At 40.4% G+C, this 15,404-nt stretch overlaps 1 protein-coding gene across 12 annotated transcripts in view; it reads left to right on the top strand.

The window, feature by feature from the left end:
* Nucleotides 1-3,684: 3,684 nt before the first annotated feature.
* Nucleotides 3,685-15,404, top strand: part of MDM1 (Mdm1 nuclear protein) — a 39,502-nt gene continuing 27,782 nt past the window's right edge. For 2 of the 12 annotated variants that reach the window (XM_009181167.3, XM_009181165.3), the window contains exons 1-5: nucleotides 4,911-5,066; nucleotides 6,070-6,184; nucleotides 10,611-10,978; nucleotides 12,053-12,187; nucleotides 14,388-14,555. In XM_009181167.3, the coding sequence (XP_009179431.1) occupies nucleotides 5,049-5,066; nucleotides 6,070-6,184; nucleotides 10,611-10,978; nucleotides 12,053-12,187; nucleotides 14,388-14,555 (804 nt within the window). In that variant the 5' untranslated portion in view covers nucleotides 4,911-5,048. The other 10 variants (XM_009181166.4, XM_009181168.3, XM_009181169.3 and 7 more) reach the window with 10 other exon arrangements.

Below are 15,404 nucleotides of genomic sequence, written 5' to 3'. Positions count from 1 at the left end.
AGTCTGGAGGGCAAATTGCACTTGGCTCATTGCTAAGTCTTAATCATAGACCCTATTTATTCGATTCTTACTGACATTAATGTGAAGTATCAGCAATTTTGCTTCTCAGACAGAATCCATGGATTTAATTTTATCATTTTTTTTTAGTTGTGCAATCAGAAATTCATTCATAGGAGGAAAAATCAGTTAATACCTATGGAAAAATGCAAAAGAAAGCCGTTGTCAGCCTGATTGCTTTTTGGCAAAGGCTGAGTTCAAGATTTACCAATGAAAGCCCAATTAAGTGTCACCTGAGAGAATGTTAGCAGAGCTAAAGAGCATTACCAAGCCCAAAGACTGGCATTTCAGTTACCTTGTAAGGTATTTCAGAGAAAATTACATCTATGTAAACACAAGGCTGTGTATCACTACATTGGTAAAACAGTAGTTTCTAAAACAGCTTTACTCTGATTTCTGAAGCCACAAGAAAAAAGAAAAGACAACAGAAAGCAAGTAATTTACCTTTTTAGGAAGTGATCTTGAGCAAATGTTAGTTGAATCTTCTCAAGGAACATCTGGCTTGGATTCAGCTACCCAGGGCAGAACAAAATAAGTGAAAGGCCTTTAGATCAGGTGTTTCCCAGGATGGAATTTAAATTCAGCTTCTTTATCCTGCCTGCTCTTTAATCACCTATCTTAGATCAAACTTTCTGGCTCCAGGTTTAAAAGCATCTTTAGAATACCAAGGTGCTCATATTTAGCCCCTTTCTCACTTTCTCCTTTCTTTTTACTTCCTGTGTTCTTTGTGTATGTATAGGTCCCCCATTAGAAGATTATAATTACATTTGAAGACAGGGGCTATGTCTTATTCATCTTTGTACGTCCCTTCTTCAACCCTCGTCTGATGTGTTTGCTCATATACACTTTTCTTTTGTTAAAGAAAAATAAATACAGTTAGAGGCAAATACAAATTCTCCACTGTTTTAACTGCTACTGAGAAAATGATAGGAGATTATTAATTTGTGAAGCAGTCAACTTCCTTTTTTAATAGAATGAGTAGTAGATGAGGATATTTATATTTCAAGTGCAAATAAAATTTGCCTCAAAGGATTTTGATATGTTTTTGTCTCTAAAAGGAGCAACAGCCTTTTTGTGATGTACATGTCAAGATAAATCTAGAAAGGGCCAATGGAGTTATTTTATTTAAGGAGAATAGCCTCAGTGGTAACTATCAATACCTTAAAGTTTCTATATCTTACCAGTAAACTGAATAAAATGCTCTTTTCTTTATAGCTGCCGCTAATGGAGTTGGACTCATGAGTGAGGGAGAAAGTGCATGTGAATGACATCATTATACGACATCATACGACAGTTTTTTTCTTTCTTTTATTCACTTGTCTTTCTTTTATCTCAACTGATGGTATACCATACACAGTCTTCTAAGCCTTGCTTTTTTTCTTTGAGAGTCTTCTATGTTAGTTCATAAAGAGGTGCCTCTTGCTTGTTAGGGGTTGTATGGAAATGTGCAAGTTAATAAGCTGTTGCATGTCAGTTCCAGTCTCACCCTTCAGACTCTGCAAATCACATGGCCAGCTCCCTGTTCTGTTTGCCAAGAAAGGAGGCTAGGGAAAGACTGGGATGCTCTGTTTTGCTTGCTGTTCCTCCCCGCAGCACCTGAACAGTGATTTCTATCCCACAGTGGCAGTCTCCAGCTTTTCTCTTCCAGACGTTCCCAGAGGCAGTCTCATTTTGTCCCCTCAGAGGCACTACATCCGTGGGACAGTGGCCCTGTCTCAGTGGTCTGACCAACTCCAGGAGGACTCTCCTACAAACCTCCTCATTCTAGTAACCTCAACATTTTCCTTTTGTTCTCTCAGTCTTACAGTATGAGCTGCTTCCTGGAGTTCCTCTTCTTTCGCCTTTTGGCTTTAAGTTCTCCAATAACTAATGAACCAATAGCTTATATTAAGTTCTCTTTGTTGAAATGCCTAGTGTAGGATCTATTTTCCTAGCTGGACCTAACATATCCATGCAGGATCAGAAGGCCCAAAGGAGCAGAACAGTCTGCGCTACTCTTTGGATTTGGATGAACCGTAATCTATTTGACTAGTTCTCTCTAAATTGTAACTTTTGTAACTAGAAACAGTACATTAAACAACCTTAAATGAATACTTTTTTCACATATATGTGAGACTATCTGTAAGATAAATTTATAGAACAGGGACTCCTGGATCAAATTGCCAAAATGCCCTTCATAGAGGTTGTGCAAATTCAGTCTCTCACAAGCAATAGACAGAAATCTATTCATATGAGAAACAGAGAAATCAACGAAGGGAAGAGTGAGCCAGGTGTCATACCATTGTCCCAGTAAGAGGGCCTTAGCTAGTGGAAAGGAGAAGCACAGCATGAGATCTGTCACTTGAGGAATTACTTTTTGGCTTAGACTCCATGGACTTCATTTTGAGCCCTTTGGCGATGAGAAAGGCTAAAATACAAATGAAAAGAAGGTTCTCTAAGATATAGTGTTACTCACTTCAAAGAGGGTAACACAAAAAGGAGAGGTGCTTTGCCAGAGATTACCACCAATGCCAGGCAATTTGAGGAGTGGCTGCGCCCAGTTGCTATGCCCAGACTCAGTACCAAGCTAAAGTGACTGCGATAGCCAGCAGCAAGAGTGACACCTACAGATGCATGGTTATTGGAACAAGCAGCAGTGCTGCCCAGCATATGCTATGTGGTTGCTGCCAGCACATGTGAAACACCTCCTAGGGACTCCCCCAAAAATGGATGGAACTTTGTAGGGTACTGGGTACTGTTTCCTGTAGTAGCAGACAAGATAAGAGCTGGTAAAACACAGGCTACAAAACTCATTTACTAAGGTTGTCACTTTTTTTTTTTTCCATTTCTATATGTTTGCCTCTTAAATTTGGGGAGGCTTTTGTTTAACAACAGTAAAGTAAAATCTTCTTCCTTAAGTCTTTATGATACTTCTCCAGCAAGCCTGGGATGTGACTGAGTTATTTTTACCATCTGCTGTTTGGTTTTCTGTCATTTACTCCCTGTACAGCAGAGCTCTTCTGCAGTGATCACTGCCCTTGTTTTGCAGACAGGCTACATTCTACACACTTGCTCTTGCTGAGTTCACCTTAGCATTTTGTGGTAACAAAGCTGTGTGCACAACCAGAGTTGTGCCTTTCTTACTCTATAAGATGGGCTGCCTTCCTGCAGATGACTTTTATGTTCCACTGTGTCTTGTTTGTGCCATTCTTAATTTACACGACAGAGATGCTGTCATCACCAATTAACATTAATCAAGGGCCCCCTGGATGCATGGCTGCATTGGGACTAATTTAATATGCTCTTTGTTCCAGATATCAGGTGGCTTCTTCAAATGCATTTTAAAGTATCTCAGTGATGATGAAGAAGAACGGATACATCAATCAGGATTCAGGAAGACAGCTTTTTTTTTTTTTTTTTTTTTTTTTTTTTTTTTGAGACGGAGTCTCGCGCTGTCGCCCAGGCTGGAGTGCAGTGGCGCGATCTCGGCTCACTGCAAGCTCCGCCTCCCGGGTTCACGCCATTCTCCTGCCTCAGCCTCCTGAGTAGCTGGGACTACAGGCGCCCACCACCGCGCCCGGCTAATTTTTTGTATTTTTAGTAGAGACGGGGTTTCACTGTGGTCTCGATCTCCTGACCTTGTGATCCGCCCGCCTCGGCCTCCCAAAGTGCTGGGATTACAGGCGTGAGCCACCGCGCCCGGCCAGGAAGACAGCTTTTGCAGAAAATGCTTAAAGGGAAGCATCAAGCATTGGTGTTGATATTTCAAAGTTTAAGAGAGGTATACTTTTATTCAGTCAACACATGACAAATGTAAAAGGCACTCATTTGTTGTTCCTGGAACAAGCTTGGCAGCATTCCATTTAGACATCTGCCCTTTCATCGTCCCACTTTTTACTTATTGCAGTCCTTTCAGTCTGAGTATTTCCTCCTGAGGCATTTTTCTGCCCTCAGAAATGACTCCCTGCTCCCAGTTCCTGTAGCCTTTATCATTCACACCTTTCACTTCGAAATTTAGCACATGTCACATTACACCATTATTGAATAAATATATATCCTTCCCAAGTGTATCAGAGAACTATCTGGACAATTTGTTTCTTTCCCAATTCTCAGAATCAGCAGTGTTCTGTCAAGAAATATTTATCGACGATGATGGCAATAGTCCATTAAAATCAGATGAAGTTTCATTTTTAAAAAAAGGTTGAGAGGAGAGACAAGACTGAAGGTTTGGAAGTTGAGACTCACAAGCATCTTTAATAAACGTTTTCTCATCTAAGCGCTGTATGTACATCATTTAGGGGAGGGTAGAGATTGAGGGAGGAAGAACATCACTGGAGGAAGAGACAGCAGTTTGTCTTTCGAGTTTCAATAAAGCTTCAAAAATCCTGCCTAAGCTATATTTATTTTTTGGCCTTTCCCCTTTGATGTGACAATAAACTGTAATGCGGCTGTCAGTTGTACGAACCGGTATTCAGCAGAATAGATCTGAACACTTTCCTTTCAGAAAAAGAAGCGTTCGGTTCTATCATAGATTTTAGAATGAAGAACACACTGGGCCAGCGAGGCTGGCGGCTGGCGAATTCCACCAGCAAGTAGACGCATTGCTGCGCTGGAGCCCGCGAACCAGGGACCGGTCCACCCAACCCAGGAAGGCATCCCCGGGGTCCCGCCCAGCCTGGTTCCGGGAGCCTTATTGGCCGGCCTTCCGCCCGCCATCTCTATCAGCCCCCGGGATTTGGCACAAGCGGTAGGCGGCTCCTTTTCGGTCACTCATTGGTCAAATCCTAATGGAGGTAAGGCACTCTACGAGTTTCTATTGGTCCCTAGGCTCCAAAATGGGCGGGGAAAAACAGAGCGACAGGGCTCTAGGAGGGAAGCGCGGAGTGCGCCGGCGCGTAGTCGAGGACGCCGTGCCGAGGGTTTGCTAGGGAACAGACTGTTATCGCCCCGCCCCCTCGGAGCTTTTTGTCCCGTTAACTGTCGGAGTGGCGGGGGCTCCGGCGCCGGGCGACATGCCGGTGCGCTTCAAGGTGAGGCGGGGGTCCCCGGGCCGGAAGGTGGCTGGGGGGAGCCACGGCGGGGGAGGTGCGGGGCGTCGAGGTCACGCTGCTTTTCAACTCTGCAACCCTCGGCCGGGCAGAAGCTGCCAGCCCCAGGGCCTGCCTGAGGGGCCCCAGAATCTGCCCGCCACCTCTTACCTAGTTCTCTCTCCGCTCACTCACATTTGCAAGTTGCCGTGTGCCGAAGAGTCAGATGATGCGAGACAGATTTACTTAAGGGGACTCGAGAGGCGTGTAGATGGGAGGAGGCCACTTTGCGAAGAGAACTAAAGCGACTTACGTTTGGGACACCTGTGGCCCATTTAGCTTAGCATTTAACCCCCATTACCTTTAAAACTTTAGTGTATGTGGCTTTTAAAGGCTTGAGAAATGGGTTCTTAGTAAAGATAGGGTATAAAGAAATACACATTTTTCATCGTTGTACATTCTTAGGGTATGTTAAAAGTTCCAGGTAGCTGGTAGCTGTCAGGGACTAGCACCCTGCAACTTAACAGGTGGCCACAGCGTCCCACACCTCCTGACTCATTTATCTTAAAGGCGTGTATTCAGAATGGAAGGGGAGTTTGCCTTTTGTTGACTTTACCAAATAGCAAAAGGTCCTAGGCATAATACATAATATTGTGTACTCGGTGAAAACCTGGGATAAATCTAGTGGAGTGATCAGAATTTAGATTGTCACTAGTTATCCGACAAGAACTCATGCTTTGGAATCAGATAATCAGTGAAAGGGTAACCTCTGAGCCTGGTATTCCTGGTAGCATCTGCCTCAAGTGGTGTTGAGGCTTAAAGGATGTAACTCGTGTGAACTGCTTAGCACAGGGCTGGGTGAATATTAGCTCTTATTAAGGAGCTCGTCTGTGTTTAATTTTCAGTCTTAAGTCTCTTTGGAGGTTCAGAAATTATTTTTCACTGATGTCTGCTTTAAAACATCATTCATTAATTGCCCTGTACTCAAAGTGTACTTTCTTTACAGGGACTGAGTGAATACCAGAGGAACTTCCTGTGGAAAAAGTCTTATTTGTCAGAGTCTTGTAATTCCTCCGTGGTGCGAAAGTACCCATGGGCTGGACTTAGATCAGATCAATTAGGTAAGTTGAGCAAGCTAATAGCCATTCTAACCTGGGCTAAGTTTATAACTTGGGCTAAGCCATTATAACTTGGGCTAAGTAAACCTTGGGCTAAGTTTGCCAAATGATATATTAAAAGTTCAGTTGGCCTGGTTGATTTATTCATTTATTAATCAAATATTTATTGAAGGTTTACTATGAGCCAGGACTATTCCCAGCAGCTAGTGTGGCCGGCCAGGTTTCACTAATGGAGGCCTCCATCACAACTGTTTCAGTACTGACTGAGTGGTAAAGTTAAATATTAAAAGCTAAGAAAAGCCAGTGCCCTTACACAGAGGCTGGGGTGTAACAAAAGCCCATCAAGAGTTTTGCCTAGGCCTTTCCTGGGCCGTAAAGCATGACAAAATAAGGAATTCTTAACAGGATCCATTTAGGATTAAACAAGTTTTAATGGGGGTCTGCAGAAACTCCCCAGGCCTCCACAAACAAATTTATTGGCGATCTGAAGGAACTCCTCAAACCTCCGTGATTCAGCAGGAGACAAGATAAGGGTAATCAGCCCAGCACCTAGACGCATTTAGATAAAGTAAGTTTACTGATGCTCCAGAAGAAGGTCTTCAGGACTCAGACCTTACTTATAGATTGAAAGAAGTTAATCACTTACATCCTTAGATGAATGCACACTTACACGTAGACTTATAGCTTAGAAGGTATATAAGCTCTGAAAAACTTTGTAATTTGGGGTTGGTCTGGTGATAATTTCCAGGCCTTCTTCCCGTAACTGGTTATAGAAATAAAAACTTTCTTTCTCCCTAGTTCATTTGCATCTCATTATTGGCGGAGAGAAATAGCAGCCCGACCCTCAGTTTGGTCTGGGAACACTAGGGATATAGCCCTGAACCAAAGTACCTTAACTGTGGAGAGAAACAGTGAGCAAGTCACTCAATAAATAAGGGAATTTCAGGTTTTTATGTAAAATTGTAGGGAAGTGTGATAGATAACATGCAGGAGGGGTAGACTGGAGGGAAAACGCTTTAGATTAGATGGTTGGGAAAGGCTCATTTTGAGGAGGTGATATTTGAGCTGAGACCTGAAAGCTGAGGGGAAAGTGCTGGGGAAGAGTGCTCCCAAGGTCTTGAGAAATGGAAGCTTAGGGAGATTAGGTCGCTGCCCCAGCTTTATAGCTAGTAAGTGGCAGAACCATGATTTGAAATCAAGTCTGTTTTGTGCAAAGCACGCGATTTCAGAGGTCATGTTCTTGTTATCACACATGCCTCCTCCCTGTGTCCCGGGGAAGTCAGGTTCCTGGGCCAGGGTTTCCCAGAGGGTGACAGAACAGAAAGGAGACAGACTGACTTCATTATACCTGCTTGTTTAATTCTTCCTTACTAGTATATTAGATCTCTGAGAGTAGGTCTCTGTCTTATCCACCACCTTGTTCCTACGCAGTACCTAATACAGGCCTTGGAACAATCTATTGCTTCTTCAAACTAATTTTTGAATGAATGAATAAGCCGAAATTTGAATCCACAATAGCTGTTGGGTAAATTGAGCTAGTTTCACCAAGTGAGATTTTAGGAAGCCTGTTACATAGGATTGCTGGGAGGGTTTAAATGAGATGTTGCCTATTAAGGGCCTGGTTCATGTACACAGATCAGTGCTTGGTGCCCCACATGTGATGTGTGCGAGCATGGCAGATAAGTCACATAAATGTTAGATGTTTGAAGCCAGGAAAAGACTTATGGGTAGGGTACCAAGCCTGGGAAGTTAGTAAGATGAGGGGGTATTTTCAGAATTAGGTTTGGAGTACAAAGGGAAGAGTGGGCAAGAGTGGGTGTCTCTTTTAGGGTTCCTCTGAAGCATCATGATCTGACCCAGTGCCAAACTTCAGAGACTGGGTGTCCCTGCTTCTCTGGCAGGGTGCTAGGAAAATCCCTCTGCTCATAATCCTCTTTTTACAAATGACTAGAAATTCCACATATTTGAGCCTCCATTAGATTAAGAATCCAAATAAATCTCTGTTTAAGCATAGATATCCCACCCTGCTGAGCGCCTACAAGGCTATTATGACACTGGAAAATTCATTAAACTGGGTAGTTGTCCAATAACATTTCAGCTTAGATCAGCTGCATTTGAGGGGAAGGTGATGAAATGAGACCATGAGAGCAAAGCCACCTTAGAGCATAGTATATAATGAAGGAAGGAGTGGACTAGGGGAGGAACGTTAGTGGGGAATTTTAGGTCATGGGGAGGGACTGAGCAAGAACTCCAGAATGCTCAGAACGGGAGGTGGGAGGTTAGCAAAAAACAACAGCAGTGTTACCCAGGATGGCTGTCCCTTCTTTTAGAGTAGTGTATTTTTATCCTGGGGATTTGCTGGTGCTGAGAGGCAACAGCAGACCACTTGAGAATTTTCTTTCATTTTGCTCTTCTACCAAAAACCTGCTTCTGTGTTAAAGCAGAGAGGAGTCTAATTGGTGATCTTCAAGCCTTTTAGCTTTTATACTTCTAGAAAAATTTAGAAAAACATTGTGCCTCATCACAATGTTGTGCCTCATCACAGTGTTTTTCTAAATTGCTATTTTTTATCATAAATTTTTACGAATAGTTTTGAATAATAGAATTTCTGGTATATTGCATAGTGCTTATATGTTTTACATATATTTTGTAAAAACTCTGGAACTGCCAGTTTAGCCCATTCAATTTATGGAAAATGTTTATCATGCAATTGGCAAAGTCAGTATTCATTGGCAAACTAACCGGCCAAATTAGAATTATTTTCTGTGAGAAAAAAGTCTGTTTATCTTTAATTAAGGTAAATGTGTTAATATGCATATGTACATTTCACATGATATCCCTCTCATACCTGAATTTTAATACTAAGAAGGAGATGGAAAATCCATGGAGCTATATGAAATAAGATACTGTTCCTTTGTTATTTCTAATCTCTGTCTGCTTTGCTTTGCTGTCAAATATTCTCCCTCAGGGATATGCTTTCTTGAATTGTCCCTTTGTTTGGCTTCCTACCCCTGAGGTTTTGTTCTACCTTGAGGGGATGCGCTGGAGTAAGTTTCAGGCTGGTTAAGAGGTGTGTCTGTCTTCTGTAAAGTGGGTAAAGGGAGATTATGAAAGGGGTGGTGGGAGATGGAACTGCAGATGGCAGATGCAGCTCTCAGGCAGACAGATCAGTGTCAGGCAAGAGAGCACACACATATGGAGTTGAGGATCTGGAAAATGATTCCCTTAAGCCGCCCACTTCTGTTTACCCTCCACATCTTTGTGTGCCTCCAGACAGATACCCAGCCAGTGTGAAGACCTGTGGTCTAGGGAAGCCTTTTAAAAGGGTGGGGACCCGGGGTGACATGGCCAGCACATCTACAACAGAGGCTAAGGAGTCCTGGGTTCTACCTCATGCCCAATTTTCTTTCCACCTTCCTTTTCCGTTCTGGTCTTAATCTTCCTTCTCCACCCTGCAGCCGTCTTAAAGATGGCCCTAAACTAGGGCAGTCTCTCAGTGGCTGTCATTCTGCAGAGCTGCTCTTACCTCCATAGAAGGTTAAGTTTTTGGACCTTTGCTTTCCATACAGAAATATAGAGAAATTATATCTTAGCTGTTGTTAAAAAGGCTTATTCTTTTTTTTTTTTTTTTTGAGACAGTGTCTTGCTCTGTCGCCCAGGCTGGAGTGCAGTGGCACAGTCTCGGCTCACTGCAAGCTCTGCCTCCTCGGTTCACGCCACTCTCCTGCCTCAGCCACCCGAGTAGCTGGGACTACGCGCCCGCCACCATGCCTGGCTTTTTTTTTTTTTTTTTTTGTATTTTTTAGAAGAGACGGGGTTTCACTGTGTTAGCCAGGATGGTCTTGATCTCTTGACCTCGTGATCTGCCTGCCTCAGCCTCTCAAAGTGCTGGAATTACAGGCATGAGCCACTGCGCCCAGCCTATTCTTTTTTAATTCTCAGGAAATCAAGGCAGATGTAGAACCAAGATCCAGCACAATGACATCTCATCCCTTCTCATCTTGGTCTGCTCCACTTAAGAGAAGCTTTGTGAAAAGTTCCAAATTTTGACAGTACCAGGGCCCATTGTTCTGTTAAGTAGCACAGGAAAGTAATTAGAAACGAGGCAGCATGTACTGCCTGGCTTGCCAGGTTTATCATGTTGCAATTCTAGTGACTTTTGTTAGGATAACTGGAACATTGTGACCCACTGATTTTTAATTTTTTGTTATGGTTAAATTTTTAATGCTTTTAAAAGCAAAATTAAATATTTTATGTTGAAAAGTTGTACTTTTAAAATCCTATATTCTGAAGGATATTGTGTGTATATATAGGTACATATATCTGAACTAAATTTTAAATTTCATTTCTCCTTCACAAGTGTTCTTAAAAGTTGTCTTTGTAACTTTTTGCTTTGGTAGCTACTAGTTTTGTATACCGTGTTTTGTAGGGATCACGAAGGAACCAAGTTTTATTTCAAAAAGAAGAGTCCCTTACCATGACCCACAGATTTCAAAATCTCTGGAGTGGAATGGAGCTATCTCAGAGAACAATGTGGTCGCATTGCCAGAACCAGAAGCCCCGGAAACACCAAAATCACAAGAAGCAGAACAAAAGGATGTTACTCACGAAAGAGTTGACTCACTAGAAGCTTCCAGGGTTCCCAAAAGAACCAGATCTCACTCTGCAGACTCCAGAGCTGAAAGGGCTTCAGATGTTGTGGAAAATAATGAGGGTGTAACAAACCATATACCAGTTAATGAAAATGTGGAACTGGAACATTCTACCAAGGTTCTTTCAGAAAATGTAGATACTGGGGTAGGCATATTCACTGCATTTCTTTTCAAAAACATAGAATTCTTTGTTGGTTTCATCGTCATTTCTGTAGTGTTACATTTTGTGTTTCAGAATTTTCCATTGTTGTTTTCTTGTCTAATGTCTATAAGAACAGTTGATAACAGGCTGTTGACTTTAGTTGTTGTGAATTAGTTCTATTCTTACTACTCGCTATTTTGTAGTAGTTATGCTATGGTATCCCTTTATTGGATGGACCTCCTATGTCTGGATTTTATTCATCATGTATTAGCACCTGAGTCCCAAGGGAGAGATCAAGTTGAGACAGAGAAGGGAAGTAGGCCCTTACTTCTGGCAGGGTGCTGAGCTGACTTCTATCTAGCCCCTTTTCAGTTTCTTATCTGTACAAGAAGACAGACAGAAACTCAATTGATGAAATGCAAAAGGAAGGAGAGCTCTGGCTGTCTCTTAGAGATCTTGCATTTTTGCTCTCTTATGTCACAGCTGGCCTGCAGCAGGTCCTTGTGAGCACATAAGCAGAGGCTACCGGAACTTGCATGGGGATCTCAATGCCTTCCACGTTTCTTTCTCCATTCTGTTCCACTGCTCTTCTCTGGTTCATGTCCACCACTGACTGGGACCCTGAAGAGGCATTTCAGAGTGTTGGAGAAGAATCCATAGCTTGTTGAAAAAGCTGGGGGTAAAAGGGAACAAGGAAGGTGATGTGTGTCTGGCAGGCAGGAGAAGGGGTGTTCACAGAAGCAGTGTGCATATGAGGCAAAGTGCTGGGACTTTTTGGTAATAGATTTAATTATGAATGATTAGTAGGAAAGGACTGAGAGTATTATATTTTTCCTGGGATGCCTAATAGTCCTTTGATAGAAAGGAATTTTAAATGGTTTGACACTTGAAAAAAGATACTATTTATAAGTTAAAGTTTGCTGTACCACAATGCGCATGTAGTTTACAATTTTGTACTGTAGACTGAACATTTTGTTAAGAGGATAGATTTTTGTGTTATGCATTTTTTTACCACAATTTTAAAAAAGTTTGAATAGAAATTTTTAATGTCTTTGAGTGGATTTTTGTTTTGAACAGTTGGATAGACTTCTGCGTAAGAAAGCTGGATTGACTGTTGTTCCTTCATGTAATGCCTTGAGAAATTCTGAATATCAAAGGCAGTTTGTTTGGAAGACTTCTAAAGAAACTGCTCCAGCTTTTGCAGCCAATCAGGTAGTTTAATGGATGTAATACATTTCTGAGTACCATTATCTTATCTAGTAATGTAGATTTACATAGAATTAAGAGTTGCAAGAAATTAGGTACTTAAGTAGCCTGGAGGTAGGTTCTAGAAAACCAAAGTGAGAATTTTGCTAAAATCGTCCTGTTACTTATGATTTATGGTAGTAATATTATACTGTCCTAGGCTACTGATGATCATTGTTGCCAGATGCAGCACATATACTAAATATGAGACAGGGTAATGAAAACTTGGGGAACTGGTAAGTTTTTGCATGCTATAAGATTTTTTTACTTAATAAAAAATTATTAAATTGATTTTATTCTAAAATGTGTTTTGTTGACTAATATATTGCATGTTTTGTGTATTCTAAGAAAAGCATAACTGCTTTGAATATTTATTTTAATAAATACAAAATATGTTGACAATAACACAAGAAACGTAATTTTGTCCTTATATCAGACAAATAATAATAGGCATTGTCGGTATAACTATATTTGTAAAATTCAGAAGCTGTAATGATGTGGTTTTAGATTTCATTGTAGTCCTGCACAGTTTTAGTGTTGAGATACCATTACTAATAAATAGTCTGTTGTTTTACTACCTTCATCCTTTAGGCAGTTCTTAGGCTTTAAACTCTCATTTATGTTCTTAACAGTACTTCTAGGCAGAGACAGGAAATACCTCCACTTGTAATATCCCCAGAGACCTATAATGGCTTAGTCTGTTTTTTCTTCTGGTCTTTGTGTTTTTCTTTATAAATATACACACTTTCACACACCCTTACATTAATTTTCTCCTGTACGTCAGCATTCACTTATGTATTGTGTATAGCCCTAAGAACTGACGAGATAATTAGATTCAGCAAGACAATAACATCTAGTCATCTTACATTAAGATGAAAAAAACACCAGTGATCCTATAAATCGTGGCAGCTTTGGGCTTATTCAATTTTTAAAATACCTTTGAAATTTATATAACATTTTAAGAAGCTATGAAGTAACAAAATGATAAGTACCTGTTATTAACCTAGTGAATAGGATCAGTACTTCTTTTGCTTACCTACAGGGTTTTTTGGAGATTAAGTGTATCTAAAACATTATTTACAACATAAAAATTGTAATTATTCAGTTTTTTATAGAGTGTTTGACCTTGAAGATAGAGCTGATTCAAATCAAATCATATCGTCAACAAACAGGGCTTTTACATGTCAGTGAAAGCGTTGTGTAGAAATGTTACTTTTATGAGAGAAATCACTAGCGATATATTCATTGGTAGTTTTATTGCTTTCTTTAATGTGTTTCACAAGCTTTTTTTTTTTTTAGAAGGAATTGCTCATTGTTCAAAGCATGTTGAATTTAGAGTCTATGGATTGAAGAGCTTTGAGACAGCTTTCAATGCTTGTTGATAGGAAACCTCTAAAAAGGTTGTTCATTTCTATTTTGTCAGACACCTGCTTTCTGAAAGGATGTCTTATATTAATATGTAAAGGAGTCAGAACAGTTTTTGGCAGGAGAGTCCTTGAGGTTATACTGTACTAAAATAGATAAACTGTTTAGATCTGATCTGTATGAAGATACCCTATTCAGCATTACAAAGCAGTAGAATAACTTGTTTGAGTTCCCTGTCTTTTCCATTTGCTTTCCTTGTAATCAGTGGTAATATGCTGTGAAATAGAAACCATACTGTGAAATAGGATAAAAGGAAACATTTAACAATACAAGTGTAGTAATTGCTCAGAACATCTTCTTTGCCTTAATAAAATGTGCTGAAAATAAGCCAAGGGAAGAAAAGCTAAACAAATTCAACATATTGGGTGTTCGAAAATGTCAAGAACTTTCTATTAAGGCAGGAATAAAAAAAATCATGTCAGGGAGGAAGAAAAAAACCTGTAGAACTGACAACAGAGTTGCCTTAAAGCTACTGTCTGTGTCATATGAAAATATGCCAATATTTATTTTGGTTATAAGCTATATTTTGATTATAAAACTATTATTCAAAACATGGTAATGAGTATATAAAGTTGACCTTTGGATGTTAATAATATATGTGAAATGAAATTAAAATCGTATATAACTTTGCTATTTTTTTTGTCCTGTAATTCAACTTTATGTATGTTTTGTTAAGTAATTGAAGACCGAAGTTCTGCATATTTAATGAACAAAACTAAACTAAGATAATTTTTGTTTTAAGGTTTTCCACAATAAAAGCCAGTTTACTCCACCATTCAAAGGTAACTCAGTCATCCATGAAACTGAATACAAAAGAAATTTCAAGGGTTTATCTCCAGTGAAAGAACCAAAATTAAGAAATGATTTGAGAGAAAACAGAAATCTTGAAACAGTATCTCCTGAAAAGAAGGTATTCATCAACTTTTAATCTTACCAAACAAAATCTCCATTATTTTAGATTCTCCACATTTTCTTTTGCTTACTACCACCTGGGAGTTTTTAGTTTTCACTAGTTCATTAATTCATTTGTTCATCAAATGTTCATTGAGCCAGCTACTAGGAGCAGACGTGGGTTGGTACTGAGAATACAAGGCTGGCAAATAGCCCCAAGCAGCTCTTGGGCTAGTGGGGAGACAGACATAAATAAAAATGATACAGCATGTTGAGTACTTAACAGTGTAGGAGGTAAGTCTAATACGGTTAATATCAAAGTCTAGTAAGTTTAATATCAAATGACTGGATTTATAGTAACTTCCTGGGGTAACAGTAGTGCTAGAAATACTTGTTTTAAGTTATGGAAATTAAACACATACATACTCACATGTATTTTTACATGTATTTATTTTTATTTATTTTTTCAAGACGGAGTCTCGCTCTGTCACCCAGGCTGGAATGCGGTGGCATGATCTTGGCCCACTGCAACCTCTGCCTCTCAGGTTCAAGCAATTCTCCTGCCTCAGCCTCCTGAGTACCTGGGACTACAGGTGCATGCCACCATGCCTGGCTAATTTTTGTATTTTTAGTAGAATCGGGGTTTCACTATGTTGGCCAGGCTGGTCTCGAACTGCTAGCCTCAGGTGATCCGCCCACCTTGGCCTCCCAAAGTGCTGGGATTACAGGCGTGAGCTGCCACACCTGGCCATCACAAGTAGTTGAAACCAAAGTGTTAGCATGCCAGATTATAGCCAGTATAATTCATATGATCTACCTCAGAATATACAAACAACAGCTTCTGTGTGATATTACAGCCATTTAAGCT

The sequence above is a fragment of the Papio anubis genome, chromosome 9 (assembly GCF_008728515.1).
Source record: "Papio anubis isolate 15944 chromosome 9, Panubis1.0, whole genome shotgun sequence".
Classification (NCBI taxonomy): domain Eukaryota; kingdom Metazoa; phylum Chordata; class Mammalia; order Primates; family Cercopithecidae; genus Papio; species Papio anubis.
The sequence above is the reverse complement of the archived record's forward strand: the minus strand, read 5'-3'. Positions and strand labels throughout refer to the sequence as shown.